This window comes from Symphalangus syndactylus, chromosome 7 (assembly GCF_028878055.3).
Source record: "Symphalangus syndactylus isolate Jambi chromosome 7, NHGRI_mSymSyn1-v2.1_pri, whole genome shotgun sequence".
Classification (NCBI taxonomy): Eukaryota; Metazoa; Chordata; class Mammalia; order Primates; family Hylobatidae; genus Symphalangus; species Symphalangus syndactylus.
This window is the reverse complement of record NC_072429.2, coordinates 18,059,813-18,081,136: the sequence shown is the minus strand read 5'-3', so window position 1 is coordinate 18,081,136 and position 21,324 is coordinate 18,059,813. Positions and strand designations below refer to the sequence as shown.

At 48.3% G+C, this 21,324-nt stretch overlaps 1 protein-coding gene across 4 annotated transcripts in view; it reads right to left on the bottom strand.

The window, feature by feature from the left end:
• Positions 1-2,100: 2,100 nt before the first annotated feature.
• The window catches only part of SLIT3 (slit guidance ligand 3), a 653,573-nt gene continuing 634,349 nt past the window's right edge, over positions 2,101-21,324 (bottom strand). For 3 of the 4 annotated variants that reach the window (XM_055285296.1, XM_055285297.1, XM_055285294.2), the window contains 4 exons: positions 13,637-13,791; positions 11,663-11,948; positions 10,257-10,465; positions 2,101-6,987 (listed from right to left, as the gene is read on the bottom strand). In XM_055285296.1, coding sequence (XP_055141271.1) covers positions 6,752-6,987; positions 10,257-10,465; positions 11,663-11,948; positions 13,637-13,791 — 886 coding nt within the window. In that variant the 3' untranslated portion in view covers positions 2,101-6,751. Of the gene's footprint in view, positions 6,988-7,679; positions 7,851-10,256; positions 10,466-11,662; positions 11,949-13,636; positions 13,792-21,324 lie in introns of those variants that run through there. The other variant, XM_063642615.1, reaches the window with a different exon arrangement.

The following is a 21,324-nucleotide window of genomic DNA, read 5'->3' as shown; positions in this document are numbered from 1 at the left end:
GGATCATGGTGGTCCCCCATTGCCAGAAATGTCTTGGTCTTAGTTTCCCATCAACAATGGTGCTCTGGCTGGGCATGGTGGCTCATGCTTGTAATCCCAGCACTTTGGGAGGCCAAGCCAGGTGGATCATCTGAGGTCAGGAGTTCGGGACCAGCCTGGCCAACATGGTGAAACCCTGTCTCTCTACTAAAAGTACAAAATTTAGCTGGGCATGGTGGCAGGCACCTGTAATCCCAGCTACTTGGAAAGCTGAGGCAGGAGAGTCGCTTGAACCTGAGAGGTGGTAGTTTCAGTGAGCTGAGATCGCATCACTGCACTCCACCCTGGGCAATGAGAGCGAAACTCTGTCTCAAAACAACAACAACAAAAACCAATGGTATTCTGAATGCAGGTATAGACCACCAGCCTGCCATGTATTCCAACTGAGGCATCCTGAGAAGTTCACTATTTGTTGCCTATTTAGCACTCCAACCTGCTTCTTTCCTTGTGAGTGATTCCACCCAGGTATTTCAGGGAAGGGTCTGATTTGGCTAAGCCAGGGTTTCTCAATCTTAGCACTATGAACATCTTGGGCAGGATAATTCTTTGTTGTCAAGGAGCTGTCCTGTATATTGTAGGATGTTTAGCAGCACCCCTGGTCTCTACCCACTAGATGCTAATAGCACCCTGTGCCCCAGTTATACAATCAAAAATATCTGCAGACATTGCCAGATGTCTCCTGGGTGGGGTCAACACCTCTCCCAGTTGAGAACCTCTGCTATTGATTGATATAACAGAGAATTTGAGATAGAGGGATAATATCTAGGTCCCAAACCTGGAAGGAGGGGCTCCTGGCATAAACATGGGAGATGGACACTGTAGGTTTCTTGGCAGTAGCTCCTCTTGGCAGGAAAATCCAGGCTGTCTGACACGGTGTGTGTCAGTGCAGAATCCACTCTCTACCTATTTCAGATAAATGCACACTAAAATGTATAAAACTATGTCAAGGGCATCTTTGCTGGAGGCTTAGGGCCCCCAGTCAGTGTGACCTTGTCTTGCTCAGGGAGACCTGGGGGAAGAAGGAGCAACCGGCTGGGGACCACAGAGTCTAGCCCCTTTTTTAGCACCTGGTGCATCTGCTGCCCACCAGTGTCTTGCTCTCAGAGGGGTCTCCACAGGGCAGTTGGAAGGCCATCTGCCAGGGAAGTGAGGGTGACCTCCTGCCAGCCAGTGGCAGCCTCCAGACCCTTAGTAATCCTCCTTCTAAAAGTGCATAGCCCTTTCAGGATGCCCCAGGGCTGAGAGGCTGAGGGGCCTGCTTGCCCCTCCCCTCTCTGGGAACCCCTCTCATGCTGTCTTGCCCAGGCCATCCTCTCTGGCTTCCTAAGTTGCTCGGGCTGCCCGCCTCCCTCGGATGACACCCACACAAGGCAAATATCTAGCAAGTGCCGCAGGGCCAGTTTCCTTCCCCTTCCATTTCTTGGTATTTGCCCCACCCCATGTCCCAATTCCTTAGGGAGGCCTTCTTGACCTCACTGCATGAAGCACCCACCCTTCTATTCTGGAATGTCTCCTCTTCTTTATTGGTGGAAGTGAACTTATCACTATCGGGTGTTATCTTTATTTGTTGATTGGCACACACCCCCTTAGTTAAAGTTTAAACTCCAGGAGAACAAGGACTTGGTCTTCATCATCTTTGGTGTCCTCAATGCGTAGAACAGTACCTGGCACATAGTAGATGCTCAATAAATACTTGTTGAAGGAACCGATAAAGGAGAAATTTAATTAGGCATTGGAGTCCTTTAAGGAGGAATATTCCTTCACATATCAGTGGAGTGTTCTCTTCCTCTCAACTGGAGTGGCTTTCTTCCCCATGACCCTTGGCACCTTCTGTGGCCATATGGACCACATCCCCTGCTGACCCTAAGCTGTGTGTTGGGTCATCTCTTTAATGGTTCTGGTGAATTCTGGATCCATTTTTCTCACTTCATGATCCAAGAAACTGATTCTTTGATCTAATTCCACACCAGACTTTCCCCAGACCCCATGAATGCGGTCATCTTTGTTCTAGGGGGTTTGAAAATCAGGGGTAAAAATAAAGCAGACACCACGGAGCAGGGCTGAGTTATGGTAGTCATGAGAGCATCTGATAGCTCCTCTGTGACTCATCCATTTATTTTAATGACATCCGAATATGACAGTATATTGAAAAAAGAATGCATGTTATTTATTCCATACTGGGGAAGTGGCACTGTAACATTGTTTTAAAAAATCTTTAAAAATTTCCTATTAGAACCTATCGTTGAGTTAGAAAAACAAGCTTTGCCAAATGCCCAATTATGCCTTTACTGGTCCTGCTAGTTGGCATGTTTCACCAACTTTTCCCTAGTGTTTCCTTTGGCACCATTGAGCCCACACTACAAAATACGAACAAGTCCCCCCAAACCACACTATGTCCTCAGCTTCCCCATCATGTGGGGACCATCTGCCTGGACATCCACTGTGGGGTAGCAGGAAGAACTTTGGCCTGGGTGGACACATGGGGTTAATTATCTGTGTGTCTTTGGTCTATGATCACTGCATTCTTCCATTTGTTCAACCCTCAGTTTTCCTGCCTACCAGTAATGCCCTACGACTCCTCCAGCTCTGGTATCTGGGATCTTGAGTCTGAGGGGCAGGTCACTTGTTGCTATGGGCTTCTGCTCCCAGCAAAGGCAGTGGGTGACTGCTTGACCTTAGGGTTCAGTCTGGCAATAGCTTTGTCTCTGGTGAAGGGAAAGGTTAGATCAATCCTGGTCCTGGCCTTCCCTGAAGGTCACCCTGGAGCTCTTTTTCTTTTTCTTTTTTTTTTTTTTTTTTTTTTTTTTTACCTCTGAGCTTGGGAGTTCTCCCTCTTCTTGCCCCTCTTCTCATCTTTCTGAAGCATCAGACTTGAGTTCCTTGCTATGAGATTGAAAAGGCAAAACCGTCTTCTAACAAGGGCCTTTTGGCATTTCCGTAACAGCAACAACAACAGTAATAATAACAACAGCATCTTACATTTAAGGTTTTTAGTTTACACTTTACAAAGAACTTTTAAATACATAATCTCATCAGCCATCGTACGGCCCCTTGGTTGAGTCAAAGAGACCTTCTCTTCCCTTTCCTGAATCCTGCTCAGTGGGGACACAGCTTGAGCGGCCTCTTCTGCCCACGTACATTGCCACACAAACACTGAACCACACTTTTTCAGGAGCAAATTAACTGAACTCTTCCTGCCTCATGGAATGTCCTGTTTCTAGAATGTGACTGCTCAAGGAGAGAGAGTTTTAATCATCATTTGTTAGAGGAACCTCATTTCGGGGAGAATTTTCTTAATGGTCCTTGCATTTGGCATTTCTTAAAGTCAGGGCTTCCAAACTCGACAGAGAAGGCTCAAAATTGTAAGGGACAGACCTGGCCCTTTTGCTGCCTTGGTTGATGTGGGCTGGATTCAGGATTGGGCCCAGGGTGATGAGCAGAGGGAGGTCTCAGGTTCCTTGGGGAGGCAGAGGGAAAGCTGGCAGCCTGGTGACTCCTCCCAGGAAGCCAGTGACCCTGGATGGGGCTCTTGAGATGGCAGGCTGAGTAGGCTCCGGGCTGGGTGAGGAGAGGCTGGCAGGGGCATTGGTGGTGGGATAAGGCTCAGATCCACCTGCCTAGGGGGAGAGGGGGGGATGGGGCAATGGAGGTGGGGATGGGGAAATAGAGGTTGGGAAGGGTGTTGGGCAGATCCCAGGACCCTCTTCAAGAGCAGAGCTTCTAAGCTACCGTAGACATTTGTGATCCATCTGGCTGGAAGTGTTTTCTAGCCACAGAGTAAACCACAGGGAGCTCTCCAGTCCATTTTGGGTGACAGCTCTGTCTCCTCTTTCAGGCCTTTATGCTGCCACAGCTCTCTTCCTAAACCAGAGCTTGTCTTGCTCTTCCCTTCCTCAAACAACCCTGCTGGCACCTGTGGCCTAGTTTAGCATGCACAGCTCTTTGTGGTCAAAACCCTACCTTCCTACCTACCCCATTTCTCTCTGCTCCTTAGTGTGCTTCCCATACTCTTGCCACCCTAGATTTTGACTCTTCCCCAAACAAGTCCGGCCTGGCCATATCTCATTGCTTTTTAACAGGCCACTCCCAGGAAAGTTCAATTCCCTTTACCACCTCCGGCGAACTCCTATTCATCCTTAAAGACCTAGGACTAGAAATTCCCTCCTCTGGACAGCCACTTCCATTGCTTATATTGCCACTTGAGAGCTCCTTGTGTAATAAGGCAATTGTCCATTTTTATGACTGTTTTTGTCACAGGCTGTAGGATCCTCAAAGGCAGGATGTGTTTGTTTCCCATGAGAAGCAGGGTGGTTTAGTGGTTGAGTGAGCAAGTTCTGGAGTCAGACAGCCTGGGCCCAGATCCTGGCTCTACGGTTTATTTGTCATTTACTCTTGGGCAAGTTCTTTAACTTCTCTGTGTCTCAGTCTACTCAACTGTAAAATGAGTTAATAGTGTTTTAACTACATGGTTGTTTCTATAATTAAATGAATATATATCTATTTCACAATTAGAGTGGTATCTGATGTATAATAAAGTACTAAATAAATCTGCTATTATAATAATGTTTGAAACAGGCTGAGCATAGTGGCTCACACCTGTAATCCCAGCATTTTGGGAGACTGAGGCAGGAAGACGGCTTGAGCCTAGGAGGTTGAGGCTGCAGTAAGCTGTGATTGAACCACTCTACTCCAGCCTGGGTGACAAAGCAAGACCTTGTCTCTAATGACAACAAAAAACAAAGCTATCATAAGGCACAGTACCTGGAACATAATGGAGATTTACATGCATATTTTTAGATAAATTCCTCAGCTATATCCCTCTCTCCCTTCTCTTCATCCCCTCCCTCCCTTCCTTCTTCTTCCACTTGCCTTGTTTTCCTCCATCTTCCTTTCTTTCCTTTCTCCCTTCATTATTCCCTGAGTCTTTGGCCCATCATTGGTCCTCACAGATCAACTAGGCTCCTCTAGGGAACCTGAGGGCTGAAAGGTCCAATGACTTCCAAACTCTTCTCCCTGAAACTCCTACAGTGGAGGCTCCTGGGGGAAGGAGGGATGGATGATAAAAGCCAGGGAGTTGGTGTGAACAGCTGAGCCCTGGAAGATATGTGGCTAACCTGATGGGGTAGAAGAGGGCAAATGGGAGTGAGGGAGGGAGAGACATGGAAAGAAACAGGGGCAGGGAAGTCCCCTTCAGGAATGGAGGCAGAGGCTGGATAGGCTGCCCTTGGTCAGTTTCCCTAGATGCGTAAGCCTTGGTTTCCAGAATCTTTCCAGATACTGGGGAGGGAGGAGGAGGAGTGAGCAAGGCAGAACAAGAGCAGGAAAAAATATCATCTTTCCTTTTCCGGCAGGGCTGCTCTGATGGATTTAGGCCGCCTGAATCACCTGTGTTCACCCATTCTAGAGAAAGAATCTCAAGCTTTGGGTCTGGACTTCTGGTCTGGCTCCTCCACTTATCTGGTGTGTGGCTTAAGGCAAATTCCAGAGCCTGTGAGGGCCTAAACTTCCTTCTTAGTGAATCGGGCTCTACTCCCTTATCCTTCCCAGGGAGGCAGGAGTTGCATAGATAAAATAAGGTAGAGTTTGGATATGCATTGGAAAGTGTCACAGATGGGGAAGGCGTCTCTGTCATCATGATGGTGACCTGGAGGATCAGGTGGCAGAGGCCTGTCTTGCAGCAAGAGCCTCCAAGAACCTTCCAGAGTTGGACATCTAGTGCTGTGGGCAGACTTGGCTTCCAGCCTTCCGCTTCCCAGAAGGGCTGACTACCTTCTCTACTGGGATACATTCCAATGAAAAATTACCTGGAAGGAGGACAGGGGGCCAGTGCATGGGTCCTGAGGAGACAGCATGATATTCTCTTCCCTTGCCTCTTCTAGGAAGATCCCTCTCCTGGGGAGGAGCAGGAAAAATAGCAGCTGTTTTAAAATTTGGTAAGACAGTTCCAAATGACACCTGTAGCAGACTTCAATAGTCAGTCCTCGATTGGAAGCCAGGGCCAGCCAGGAAGGAGAAGAGGGGTCCCCCAGTGGGTTCAGACCCTGAAGGGGGGTCTGGGACAGACAGGGACAGCAATATTTTTGAGTGGCAGTGAGACTGAGAAGGCCAGGGCTCAGCAGCTTTTCCTGGAAGAACTGGGCATCTTGGGCACTGACATCCAGGACTCCGAAAAGCTGGGTAATTTTAGGGGAGGAAAAAAAAGGGAAAACAAGAAACAAAGATCTTTTCCTTCTCTGTCTCCCTCTCTTATTCCTTTTTCTGATCTCGATGAGCAGCTCTTGGTCTACTGCCGACATAATACCGTTTCACAAACATGAAAACGTCTTCCTCCTTCCTCAGGCTATCATTCTTTATTCTTATCCTTTTGTTTTAAAGCATTTTTATTAGTCTTTTTTTCCTTAAACTTTTAAACAACAGCTGTTTTTAAAAACAAATACACAACACAAAACTTGGTAAAAATAACTCACTATATGGTACATATACGCAGATGGTGTGATATATTTATATAATAAAAGATGAAAATAGTCACTTTCCATAATAAAAATAAGTTCTATTTTTTTTTGTTTATTTTACAATATACTTAATATTCTCTTCTTCTTTAGCTTCCTCTCCAGCTTCATTTCCTTCATGCTGAATCACCAAGGGGTCCCATATGGCTGTCCCAGCTCCATCAAGCTGGAGTCCAAGAGGTGGCAGGCAGGCCGGCCGGGGCTTAGGAACACGCAAGGCAGCCGCACTCCAAGTGTCTCTCCACCTCTTCTACAAACGAGGAGCCGTCTGTGCACTGGAAGACGTATTTCCGCCGCTTGCTGCGGGTGGGCTGGCAGCACTGGGGCCCACAGCCCCCACGACATTCCATGATGGGCACCTTGGAGGCTGTGGCACATGATGCATAACCTTTCTGGCGGCGGATCACCTCTCGGACTACTTGTCCCAGGCACGGATTCTCTGCAGAGGGCATAAAAGGGCATTGGTGGTCTAGGTGGCCAGCAGGACCATGAGCAGTTCCCAGGTAGGCTGCTTTGAAATACCTGTGCTCTGAAGACCATAAGAATTTATTCACTCATCCATCTGCCCACCCTCCCCTCCGTCCACCCATCTATTTTACAAACAGGTGCCTTTCCTATACCAGGCTCTCTGATAGGCTTACACCTAAGGCTTACACCTAAGCCCTGAGGATATAATGATGACAAAAGCAGGCTTGGTCCCTTCTTTCAAGAAACCTAAAGTCAAAACTAAAACTAGATGATGCAAACTGGTAGACTGTGGGCCAAATCCTGACCCCAGACCAATTTTGATTGCCCTGCATATGCCTAAAAATTAATTAAATGCCAACATTCAAAAAGCAGGAGATTTCACCTGAAAATTTGGATTTCTGCCTTCCTTGAAAACAAGGAGGTCTGGCAGAGCTGAGCCTGCAACCCTGCGCTGCAGTGATGGCTGAAGCTGAGTGCTTTAGATGGGGCAGGCAATCTCCAGTTTGCCCCAGTCACCACCACTCCCAGTAGTCTGTCTCTCTTGGCCTAGAGTCTAGATACTATTTAAGTGAATATATTTAATAAAGAAACTGAGGTAGATGCTATAAAGAAAGGGAAGATGTTCATACAAGAACATACAGTATATGTTTTTGTATGCTATAAGACATTTGTATTCAAAAGGCATTTGACAGGCCGGGCGCGGTGGCTCACGCTTGTAATCCCAGCACTTTGGGAGGCCGAGGCGGGCGGATCACGAGGTCAGGAGATCAAAAGGCATTTGACCTGGCCCAGGGGCCAGGGAGGCTTCTCTGGGAAATGAGCCGGAGTTGATATCTGAATAAGAAGCAAGTGTTAATGAGGCTTTGGGATGAGCTTTTCCAGAAGGCCTAGAAATAACTGTAGGGTGGGAAAGGGCACCCCTGTATCTGCTTAAACACTCTGGACCCTGACCCAGCTTTTCATCTCCACCCCTCTATTGTCCTCACTACAGTAGGAGAATGTCTGCAGCAAGGCACTTGAGGAAGGGAGCCATGACCCTTGACCCTTGACAAGCAAGTCGCAGTTTCCATGTCTGAAAAATGGTAACACATTTACCTGTCCTTCCAACAACTCCCAGGCTGTTATGAGCACCAGAGGAGATTGTGAAGGAGAAAGGGCTTTATGCATTTTAAAGCTTCAGGTGTTGTTAAAAGTCTTTAAAATTATGAGATTGTTAAAAGGATTAGAAAGAGGTTAATGACAGTGTGTGCATGTGCATGTGTATAACATGGGGAGAGATGGGGAGTGCAAATGGGGCAACATGCTAATCACTGGGGTGAAGGGATTCAGCTGTTTATACTGTCCTGACAGTTTTTCTGTAAGTCTGAAATTATTTCAGAATAAGTTATTTAATAACATTTTAAAAATGAGTTTTGGTTAAGAATAGTATTTTGTGTAGGTATAAAATGTGGAAAAGTCCTCAAGGGACGAGGTGGGCTGCCTGGGATCCTGGTGGCAGGGAGCAAGACTTCTCAGTGTCCATGCAGGAGAAAGACCCCCCAAGGTAAGACAACCATTTTAATATTAATATAATTTCCTTCGTTGAGCTCACCTCAAAATTACGTGATAAAGGGGCCACTAACCGAGATAAGTAATTTGATGGTTCTGACTACGTCAGACCAAAGAACTGGCTTCTGCTGACCCAGTAAGGGCAGGAGGGTTGGACAGAGGCTGTGGAGCAATGCCATCAGCTTGGATACATATGCGAATCATTGCAAAATGCAGGTTCTGACTCGAAAGGGCTAGGGTGAGGCCTGGGACTCTGCATTTCTAAGTGACTCCCAGGTGATGTCAGTGGTGCTGGTCAATGTCAGGGGGCCACTCTGAGTGGCTAGGGTTTCATTAGTTTTGAAGGCATGGCATCTCAAGGGCCAACAGCCGGAAAAGTGGAGAAAAGAACCATCCAGACTGCTCTTTTCTACACTTGTTTCATCTTTAAAAAAGTCCATGCTTAAGAATCTTAACTTTGGCAGTATGAGTTATCTGCACTTTTGTTTTTTCTTGGAGACAGGGTCTGTCTTGTTTCTTCTTGGAGACAGGGTCTGTCTCTGTCACCTGGCCTGGAGTGCAGTGGTGCATTCATTGCAGCTTCAAGCTCCTGAGCTCATGCAATCCTTGCACCTCGGCCTCCCAAAATGCTAGGATTCCAGGTGTGAACCACCACTCCTGGCCCTATCTAGATGAGGAAGTGAACCACAAGTATGTTGCTCAACGTCATGCAGTTTTTAGACAGGGTCTCACTCTGTCACCCAGGTTGATCTTGGCTGAGTGTAACCTCCGCCTCCTGGGTTCAAATGATTCTCTTGCCTCAGCCTCCAGCGTAGCTGGGATTACAGGCGACCATCATGATGCCCAGCTAATTTTTATATTTTTAGTAGAGACAGAGTTTCACCATGTTGGCCAGGCTGGTCAAGGTCATGCAGATTCTAAATGACAGCTTGGCCTTCATCGTGACAATGTCGCTTCCGACTTTACATCTCACGTATTCCTCCCAACAACCCTATAAAGAAGCACAGTAGCTAGCCTCCAAGATTGCCCCCAGTGACTACCACCTTCTGGTACTGATGCCCTTTATGTGGTCCCCTCCCTCACTGAATGTACCTGACTGATGTAACCAATGCAATGTGGTGGAAATGATGGCGTGAGTGACTTCCAATTGTAGGTCATATAAGACATGTGGCTTGCTCTCTTCTGGACTGTTCACTCTGGGACATACCAACTGCCCTGGCGCGAGGACCCTCAAAGAGCCTGTGTAGTGACTCATGCAGGGCAGAACTGGGAGCTCCCACCAACACCCAGCGCCATGGGAGTGCAGCACATTGGAAGCATATCCTGCTGCCTTGGGTTAGCCTACAGAGAAGTGCAGCCCTGGCTGTGTAGAATGCAAGCCCAAGAGATCCCAGCTAGGCTCTTTCTGAATTCCCAACTCACAGGAACAATGTGGGCTAAAAAAAAAATGTTTTTTGTGGTATTGAGCTGCTATGGTTTGGGGCTAACTTGTTATGCAGCACTAGATAACTGATACAGGAAGGTGTAGTATTGCCTCTGTTTTCAAGTTGAGAGAATTGAGGCTCAGAAAATGACTGAACCAAGGTCATGCAGCCTTTAAGTGGCACAGCCAGAACTGGAACTGAGGTGATCTGGATGTGAAGTCCAACTCTGACCCCCACTTCCTCCCTCCCACAGGCACAGTAGACCCACCTTGTTGGCAGTGCTCGCCGCTAAAGCCGGGTTGGCACAGGCAGTAGGGCTCCCCTTGGTCTGAGATGTGGCACTGCCCATGGTGACACTTGAAGGCTGAGCAGGCATTGGCAGAGTCATTCTTGTTGTCACACAAGGCCCCTCCATAGCCCTCGGCACACTTGCACATGTATGAGGTCCCGGTTGCCACACAGTTTCCATGGTTGCAGCTGGGGCAGAGAGGAGGATGAGAAGGGAACTGGATCAGAGTTGGTGCTGCTGAGGACTCCCTCTGTCCACCCAGCCAGGGACCCAGAGCTGAGTACAGTCCAACAGCTTTCTCCATTTCCTAGGCTGAGCATCTCTTTTCTTAACCACCTTGATTCCCCTGGCCAACCAGCCAGAAGCCTGCGAGTGTCACCCAGTGTCCACTGTGAGCTGTGACCATCGCAGAAGCTGGCTTGCTGATTTACACACACACCTCATGCAGCCAAGTAGCAAACAACTGCTTGAAAGAATCTAGCCATTCTCTAAACATTTTAATTGCTTTACCATCTTAAATAAAAATTACTACCACCCCACTACTACCAGCAGGTACCACTGGCTATGTACTAGGAATTGTGTTAAGTGCTTTACACCCAGTATTGCTCTGAATTTCCATCATAACCTCTTGTCTGCTGCTCCTATGCAGTACATTTCACCCGTGGAAAAAAATGAAGGTAAAGCCTATATTCTGAATCATGATGCATCACTGCCCCTATTGAGATGACATGCAGAGCCAGGATCCATATTGTAGAGTCAAACACACACACATATGCTCAAAAGCAACACAAGAAGCTCAAACCCTTTATAGCTGTCCCTTATTCCTGATCCAAAAAATCATTTCCTGACTGGTTTAGCCAACCACATTTCCAGTGTTGGCTCTGGTGTTAGTTTTGGCTGATTCAGGTTTCTTAACACTGACAGTACTGGATCTCCTATATTTAGCATGAGGCCTGGCATGTAGTAGGACCTCAGTAAATCTTTGTTGAATGAGTAGTTGCTTAAACTATTAAATGTGGTTTGATGTGTGGTTATATACACCTGGTGCCTTGCACAGGCTGAGTCTGCCCACGTGGGTGCCTTTTTCTAATTCCCACGGAGACAGTGGGGGCTCACTGTGGCTCTGGACAGGTTCTAAAGGCCACCTGGCAAAGATGAGTGTTTTGAGCAGGGCCCTCTTATGCTGATCCCTCCAAGCAGGTCTGGCTGCTCAGATGTGTAAGCTCAGCCTCTTGACCTCTTAAGCAGTTACACTTACACAGATCCTATCTGTGGTCTGACTGCAACTCCTCCAGCCTCCAGTAGTGCCTATTTCTCAGGTGGGTTAGGGACTGAGGCCATTCTGGGAGCCCGAGCACCACAGCCAGGGCTCCTGGGACACTGACCTGTGGCCGAAGCAGGGGTCCCGGGCCTCCTGGTCGCAGAGTGGGCCGGTCCAGCCCGGGTGGCACTCGCACACCACGCTGTCCTTCTCCACGGAGCGGCACAGGCCGTGCTTGCACACGGTGCAGGACTTGCAGCCTGGTGACACCCCCAGGGACTGTGGTGGGAGGGCCTTGAAGTCCTGCAGCTCGTTGTTGATGCGCACCTCGTGGATGCATCCATGGAAGCCGCCTAGAGGTCGGTCCGTGCCCTGGCGCAAGGCGGAGAGGCCAGTGGAGGTGGGGATGCCTGTGGGAGGGGAGCCAGGACAGTGGCCTGAAGACCCTCCCCTGCCACCCTGCTGTCCTTAGTGCGAGAAAGCACTTTTCACACATTCATGGCTAGAACTCTGGGCCTCTGCTGTTCAAATGAGGTTAACGGGCCAAAACCTTGGACATCGTCCACACAGGGACATGCATCCTTGGTCCTGCACTGGGACTCCTTAAAAAAACATGAATTTGTTGCCAATATGTAATATTAGAAAATTTCCTATAAAAATTTGTATCTTGGACTTCCCTAGAAAAAATGAGATGATCTGGTCACCCATTGCCCTACGACCCCACTGGCTGAACTGAGGAGACCATTCCCCCCAGTAGGCAAGTGCACCAAATAACCTGCTGTCCCCACTAGGCTCCTCAACTCTTTGATCCAGGCCTCACAAGAGAACCCAGGGCAGGCGAGCTACAGCTGAGGAGATAAGGTTTTGGGGAGCTGCTTAATGAAACTTTGGGGTTCAGGGTTTTTAGACCAGTTTGCTTCCTGATGTGCAGTGTACCCCTCTTCTCAGGGTCTTCAAGAGACTGTTAGTAAAGACCTAATTTGCTTTTCAATAATTTGTATTTTTGCTCCCCTTCGACACCATTCCCTGTCCACCTTCTACAGTTGAGAGCCTGGGACTGGCCTGGAAGCAGGGCACCCAGTTCCGTCTGGCTGCACCTGGAGCAGGTGGGGCACAGGGCACGGTCCTCCTCCAGGGAAAAGTGGTGTCCCTTCTGTGGCTGCCCTCGGCACAGAACTTTCCCTGGCCTCCCTGCATTTGAACCACCCATTAACAACACCCTCTTCTGGGCCTGTGCTAGTCTCTGCAGGTGGACTCTGGGTAGAGTCTTGGGAATCTTAGGATTGAACGAGCAGTTCTGGTAGCTTTTTTTACACTTAACCCTTTGAGAACTATCAGTGCAGGGGCTGCATTTCAGGCCCAGACCCTGCCTAACTGATGGCTACTTTTTTGTGTTTTGTTGTTGTTGTTGTTTTAAAGACAAGGTCTCACTCTGTCACCCAGGTTGGAGGGCAGTGGCACAATCATGGCTCACTGCAGCCCCAACCTCCCAGGCTCAAGCGATCCCCCTGTCTCCCCCTCCCAAGTAGCTGGGACTACAGGTGCTCACTACTGTGCCCAGCTAATTTAAATATTTTGTAGAGATGAGGTCTCACTGTGTTGCCTAGGCTGGTCTCCAACTCCTGGGCTCAAGTGATCCTCCCACCTCAGCCTCCCAAAGTGTTGGGATTACAGGTGTGAGCCATTGCACCTGGCCTACCTCCATTTTTGGCCTTTGATTTTAATCTCAAATTCTTCTACATTCATTAATTGAACCTCCCAGGGTTTCAGGAGGTGGCAGAGCAGAGGAATATGACCTCAAGCCGGCAGACTTCAGCAGAGCCTAGACCCTGCTTCCATCTCCTGCCTCCCTCTTCTCACCCTTCCCCGTCACAACGTGTAGTTTCCAGGAGTCCTGTTCTCTTTCCTTTCCAAGCACCTGTCCCAAATTCTCTTTTCTCCATGGGCTGGCTAGTGCTTATTCACCTTTTAGAGATCAGCATCATTGTCCCTTCCTCCAGGAAGCCTTCCCTGATTGGCTTTGGCAGTGGCCTGGGTTTCGGTACTGGAGCACAGAGGGTCAGAGAGAGGTAGAGGTGGTAGAGAAAGAGGGCATTACCTCCAAGGTAGAGGGGGCTGTTGATGCCCACTGCTGGCTGCTTCTGGAGCTTCCCCAGGCTCTTTGGAGTTCCTTTGTCCACTACCAGGTTCAGGGTCTGGTTTAGCGTCACCAGCTCCACACTGTGAAACTGCCCGTCATTCACTGTCTCCACGCTGGCCAGTAGAGAAGGGAAGAAAGCCAGAGAGTTCACTAAGTGCCTTCCATGGCTAGGCCCTGGGCTGTGGACTTGACCTGCATTGCTTACATTTTATTTTACTTTTTATTTGGAAATAACTTTAAACTTACATAAGTTGCAAAAATAAAAACAGTACAGAATATGCTTATTACCCAGTTTCTCCCATTACTCCAATGTGCTTATGGTTTTCTCTCTGCATTGTATGTATACACACACGCATTTTTTGAACCATTTAAAGGTAAGTTACATACATTACAACCCTTTATCCTTAGATACCTCAGTGTGCATTTCCTAAGGACAGAGATATTCTCTTATATAAGCACAGTGCAGTTGTCAACTTTGGTGAATTTAACATGGATGCCACACTCTTGTCTAGTCTATTATCTGTATTGCAATTCTGCATTGGACCCAATACTGTCCTTTACAGCATTTATTTCCTTCCAGTCCAAGATTTAGTCTAGGGTCAGGTATTGCATTTGGCAATCATTATTTGTATTCTTTTCTGTTATTTCATAGAGTTAAGCAAACTCCATTCCCAGACCACCTTCTCAATTCCTGCTCTATCTGCATGCTGCCCGGACCACTATTTACTCAACATGCTTGTTCTTTTCAATTGTCCAATTTCCCCCTTAAATATCAGTAAGGATAAAGGTTAGCATTGTACTAAAAAATAGTTTTGATGTGATTTTTATATTTTTTTCTACTACATATAAAACAAACTCTCTCACAGTTAAAATTTCAATAGTTTGCTATTGTCCCCCCCAAGGTCACCTCATGTACCACCAGTGGTATGCATGACATGTTTGGGGAAATAGTGCCTTATAATACTCATGCTAGGTAAGTTTGTTATCTCCACTACAGAAATGAGGAAACGGTAGCTCAGGGAGGCTAAGGAATTTACCTAAGGCACCACAGTTGGTAAGTCATAGAGCAAGGATTTGAACTGAGGTCCAGGTCAAATGTCCCTAATCTGAAAAGCTCCAAAAGCCCACACTTTTTGAGTGCCCACATGATGCTTGAAGGAAATTCTCATTAGAAGATTCTGGATTTCAGATTTTCGGATTAGAGATGCTGAACCAGCATAATGCAAGTATTCAACACTTTGGGTCCCAAATGTTTTGGTTATGGGATATTCACTTTTTTTTTTTTTTTTTTTTTTTTTTTTTTTTGAGATGGAGTCTCACTCTGTCGCCCAGGCTGGAGTGCAGTGGCATGATCTGGGCTCACTGCAACCTCTGCCTCCTGGGTTCAAGCAATTCTCCTGCTTCAGCCTCCTAAGTAGCTGGGATTACAGGCTCATGCCACCACACACTGCTAATTTTATGTTTGTAGTAGAGATGGGGTTTTCACCATGTTGGCCAGGCTGGTCTTGAACTCCTGACCTCAAGTGATCCACTTGCCTCGGCCTCCCAAACTGCTGGGATTACAGGCATGAACCACTGTGCCCGGCTGGTTACGGGATATTCAGTCTGCACATCCCACTTTCCCATGCTGTCTCTAACAGGGCCAACAGCCACTCACCGAGAGCCCAGATGAGCCAGACATGGTGCTAAGTGGTTTACTTATTTGAACCTTACAATAATTCTATGAAGTGGGTGCCAGATATCCTATTTCACAGATGAAGATACCGAGGCCCAGAGAGGTTAAGTGATTTACCCTAGGTCACCCAGCTAGTACAAGCAAGAGACAGAATTTGTAGGCAACACTTTTGACTCCCAAATTGTGCTCTTTCCAGCGCTCCACCCTCGGCGGGGGCTGGGAGGGAACAGTGGTAGGAGATGATGGGAGTTGGGGAATGTGATACCTCTTCCTTCCCTGAAGCTCTCTGAGGAGTAGACTGAGCTCTGTCTTATCTATTCAGGTATCAGGGATACATATGGAGGCTCCCTCTCTCCTTGAATTCTCCCTGACAAATCCCTATTGGCTCCGACAAGAGGATCCCAGCAGGGGGTGGCACTGATTAGGCAGGCAGGGACCATTTCAGAGACTAAGATTTAGAAATCTCAGCAGCCAAATAGGCAAGAGAAATGCTTGGGAGAAGACGGGCTAAACTGGGGTATAGTGAAGAAAACAGAGTCCATTCTAGCCCCTTACTGCTGGATAGAACCATAACCAATCATAGGAATAGAACATCCCGGTCTCAGTTTCCTCATATGTAAAAGGGGGATAATAACCTCACAGAACTATTGTGATGTTCAAATAACAGAGGGTACATGAAAGTGTTTTGTAACCAGGCATGCTGGCATGTGTCTGTATCACTAGTTACTTGACAAGCTGGGAGGTTGAGGCAGGAAGACCACTTGAGCCCAGGTGTTCGAGTTCAGCCTGGGAGACATAGCATGACCACTATTTCTTAAAAAACAAAACAAAAAAGCGCTTTGTCAATTACTGGGAAAATGTGAGCAGTTATTTTAGTGTTAAAAGACTAACAAGTACCATTGCCTGCAAAGCTAGTGATCCCTGCTCTAGTGCTGATCCCTGGGAGAAGGTGATGGCAGAGGACACGCAGGAGCCCAGGACCCACTCAAATCCATTGGGAAATCTCTCCTCCCACTCATTAATCCAACTATCTACCCATCCATTCAACCATCCATACTTCCTTCCTATCTATTCTACCTATTCATCCATCCACTCTCCTCTCCATCCATCCACCTATCCATCTCTCCACCCACCCACCTACTTATTTATCTACCCTCTTCATCCATTCATCCCATCACATCCATCCATCCTTCATCTACCCACCCACCCTCCTCTGCATCCATCCACCTATCCATCTCTTTACCTACCCACCTACTTATTTATCTACTGTCTTCCATCCATCCATCCATCCTTCATCTACCCTTCATCCGCCCACCCACCAAGTGTCTGCTATGGGCCACCTCATCCTGGGTGCTGTGGATCAGTGATAAACAGGGAAGATAGGGTAACTGCATTCACAGAGCTTCCATTCCACTTTCCTTAGCCTTTCCTGTAAATTGAATGACAACTTATCAATGTAAGGTCCAGCCAAGAGATAGGGTAGTGGGAGGTGGAGTGGTGGGTAAAAGAGTCCACTCAGGAATCTGGTTTTGTGATGGGGAGCCAAAAAGCCCTATGAAGGTAGAGCTATTTCTATTTCAGAAGCCTCCAGCTGCTCCAAGTTGCAACCTGAGGGCAAGGCAGAGGCCTCTGATCTTACAGATGAGCTGGTAAAAGCAGGAAGGGGAGGGAGGGCCCTGTGCAGAGACCATAAACTTGTGACCTTGAGCCCTCACAGTTTTCTAACCACACATGCAAAAATATGCAGGTATATCCCACAACGTCCTAGAAATGAATGCTGTTTGGATGCAAATGAGCTCACCACCCTGGAGGTGTGTCAACAGATGCTGGGCAGCCACCTGTCAGAAAGGGGGCTGTCAAGAGACGGCAGCTCAGGCACTCACTTCCAACATTACGATTCAGGGAGTCAGGGCAGCTGTTTTCCCATTATAGACACACACACACACAGATTCAGCAAACACATACCACCTACTCTGCCTGGCAGCTGGCTCCAGGCCCAGCTCCTTCTCCCCTTCCTGCCATCCCAGGCACTGGTGAATAGCCTCCAGGGGTACCCAGCTTGGAGACAGTGGTCTGGCAGAAGCCACAGATCAGAGAGGGCTGTGTGGTCACTGGCTCTTGCCCTAGACAAAGTGCTGGGTTCTGCAGTGCCCCAGTGCTGGGCTTCCTGGAGGGCCTCATCTGATGCCCACATGGAAGAATCCTAGGTAGGCTCCAGGTATAGCCTTCAGCCAGGTCATGCTTTGTGGAGAGAGATCTGGGATCATACTGGGCCTGCCAGCTGAGGGACCTTGGGCAAGTCATATCACTTCCGTAAGCCCGTTTCTGCTTCTATTCAATGAGTTTTATACTCATTTTACAACACTGGTTTTTTGGTTGTTTTTAGTAAGAGACAGGGTCTTGCTCTGTTGCCCAGGATGGAATGTAGTGGTTTAATCATCGCTCACTGCAGCCTTGAACTCCTGGGCTCAAGCCATCCTCCCACCTTGGCCTCCCAAAGTGCTGGGTTTACAGGTCACTGCACCCGGCCTACACTGTTTTTTGTTTTGTTTTTTGAGATGGAGTCTCACTCTGTCACCCAGGCTGGAGTACATTGGCGCCATCTCAGCTCACTGCAACCTCCACCTCCCTGGTTCAAGCAATTCTCCTGCCTCAGCCTCCCAAGTAGCTGGGATTACAGGCACCCACCACCATCTCCGGCTAATTTTTGTATTTTTAGTAGAGACGGGGTTTTGCCATGTTGGCCAGGCTGTTCTTGAACTCCTGACCTCATGTGATCTTCCTCCCTTGACCTCCAAAGTGTTGGGATTATAGGCGTGAGCCAGCGTGCCTGGCCCTACACTGGTTTTAATGGGCAATACGTGGCCTGTGACACCTAGCAAGTGCTCAGTGAAAGGTGGAAGTGATGACTCCTTGACCTTACTCTGGGCTTGCTGGAGCTGGGTGTGGCAGCAACTGGGGTGGGGGAGTAGGTTAGTGGGCCCTGGAACAGCCTGCCTATGGATTTGGCAAACTTACAGCCACCCAGGGCTTTGAGTGGCTTTGAGCCACCCAGGGCTCTGTATACTCCCACTGGCTCATTCCCGTTTCTGAGGAGGGGACTTTTGTGAGTCCCATTTTAGGGAAGGAAGCTAAGTAACTTGATAGGGGCCACACTGCTAATAAGTGCTGGAACTCAAGTTCAAAGTCAGGATTGCTTCCAAATCCAAACCCCCCATAATGTTATCTATGCCAGTAGGTGCTCATGGGTTAACAGGTCGCCTTTTCCTGGCAACTTTTAACCAGGTCTCCTGGATATAATGGCTGAAGCCAGTGTTTTTCAAACTGTGGATCCCTGGAGGTTCAGGGTAGGCAGTGCTAAAGGCTCTGGCTTTTTACCAACATCCCTAAGTCAGGATGCCTCTATTTCTACTTGCCTTAAAAAAAAAAAAAAAAAAAAAAAAAAACAAAAACATGGCCAGGCATGGTGACTCACACCTGTAATCCTAGCACTTTGGGATTACATCCTTGAATTCTCCCTGACAAATCCCTGTTGGGGATTTGGAAGGCCGAGGCAGGTGGATCACAAGGTCAGGAGTTTGAGACCAGCCTGGCCAACACAGTGAAACCCCCGTCTCTACTAAAAATACAAAAAATTATCCGGGAGTGGTGGCAGGTGCCTGTAGTCCCAGCTACTCGGGAGGCTGAGGCAGGAGAATCACCTGAACCCAGGAGGTGGAGGTTGCAGTGAGCCAAGATCGTGCCACTGCACTCCAGCCTGGGCGACAGAGCGAGACTCTGTCTCAAAAAAAAAAATTATTAAATCTTAGCCTTTGAAACAAACTAATGGGAAAATGGCTCTACTGTGACAAAAGTAGAGAAAAAAAGGAAAAAACAGTAACAACCTAAGGTTCACACTAAAAGAAATGACGATATAGTGGTCCCAAGCCCCAGTAATTAGTCTCCTGGAGAGATATTTAAGTATTTCAGGGGAGAGAAGGGGGCTCTGAGGGTCTTCCTCATTATCTACTGGGCCAGACTGAACTGGTGCCAAGTGAGAGGTGGAGAGCTCTGGAGTTGTCAGGGTGGGGCTGGACGCATCCTGCCTGGAACCGGCACAACCACAGGCACTGGCCAGAGTGGCCCATGGCCTTTTTGCCTTTGCTTTTATTTATTTTTTTGAGATCGGGTCTTGCTCTCTCACCGAGGCTGCAGTGCAGTGGTGCAATCACAGCTCACTGCAGCCTTGACATCCAGGGTTCAAGTGATCCTCCTGCCTCAGCCTCTCAAGTAGCTAGGATCACACGTGTGCACTACTATGCTTGGGTAATTTTTTATTTTTCGCATAGATAGAGTCTCAATATGTTGCCCAGGATACTTTCAAACTCCTGCCTTGGCTTCCAAGAATGCTGGGGTTACAGGCGTGAGCCACCATGCCCGGCTTTCTTTTGCTTTTAATAATAATGGTGGATACGTGTTAATCCCTTAGTAGAGGCCAGGCATTGTGCTACCCTATGCTAAGCAGTTAACTTGCATTCTCTTATTTAACCCTAACAACCCCCAGGAAGGAGGCACACTTTTTCCTCCATTTTTCAAATAAACGACTTAGGTTCAGAGACTTTAGGTGCTCAGCCTCAAGTCTTAAGGGACTTGAGGGAGGAAGGGTTTGTTAATTCCTCTAGGTGCTGGTTGCTCTAACCTGAATGCTGAGTCGTGACCACTAGGTGGCGATAGAGCCTCACAGTAACAAAAAGTTCCTGGGATTTCGGGTAGGCGGCAAGCGGAGACCTCAGGCCCCACTGCAGCAACCCCCTACTCCTGTAGCACAGCCCACACTCTCTCTGCTCTGTCCTTCATGTCCTGGAGCTAGCATGGTGGGAAAGCTGGTTTGGGTGGAAACCTGACCCGGATTTAAATCCTAGCTCTGCCACTTACTGGGCTTCTAACATGAGGCTTCTCATCCCTAAAAGAGGAGTGAGGATCCAATGAGACAAAGACCTTGGCAGTGGATAGGATTGTAGAAATCAAGACTCATAGAGCATGCACTGCGTTGCATTCAAAGAGCACACTCACGCGGTGTTTTAAAATGGCCAACATTCAAAAACTTAGATATCTCACATAGAAACCCCGGTGGTCCCGCTTCTCTTGATAATCTGTGTTTCCACATGGCAGTGTCTGCTGGAGCTGAGGTCAGCCACTCCTTTGGATGGGGCTCCACCCTCTAGGCTACTGTAGCCCCCACCATTCCCTATGAGGACTCCAGCCCATTTTCCCCATGTCTGTTACCTATGTGGCAATTTGGCCTTGCTGGCATGTGAGTCTGGCCTTCTCACAAGTCTCAGTGCCAAGGAACAGTGAAGTCTGTCCCCATTCTGGGGCAAGGAGGGGCTCAGGTGGGCTTTTCTGTGTATTTGCCCTGGGGCCTGGAATAGAATCTTCATGTGCCCTCATCACCATTTGTGATTATGGCTGTGCAGATGAACACCATCAGTCATGGGCAGAATGGAGACCATGGAATCTAACCTGCAGGTCCCTGCTGGGAACCCAGGCTGCCATCCTCACTCTGAAGCTGGTCAATGGGCCTTAGCCAAAAGCTGGTGGCTGCTAACTCCCCCAGTTAGAATAGCTTTGGTTGGGCTCCCTGGCTCTGGCCCTGAGGCCAAGGTGGCCTTCCTGGGTGGCTAGAGGTTATTGTACTGATGCTGAGGAGGAGATCTCATTTTTTGTGGCTAAACTGGCCTCCTGGCCCCCTCAGCTGCTGGTCAGCTCAGCCTGTGCCTTCCATTAACCCCAGCCCTCCCACGTGGCTTCCATGCAGGTTGATGGGGCCTCCTCCTCCCCAGGGCTTCCTCCCTGCTCAGTCTGAGAAAATGATTCTGAGGCACAGGTCATGTCTCAGCTCAAACACCACCTCCTCCTCTAAGGTCCTCCAAGCAAAAATATTTGCTCCTGGTGGGCACAGTGGCTCACACCTGTAATCCCAGCACTATGC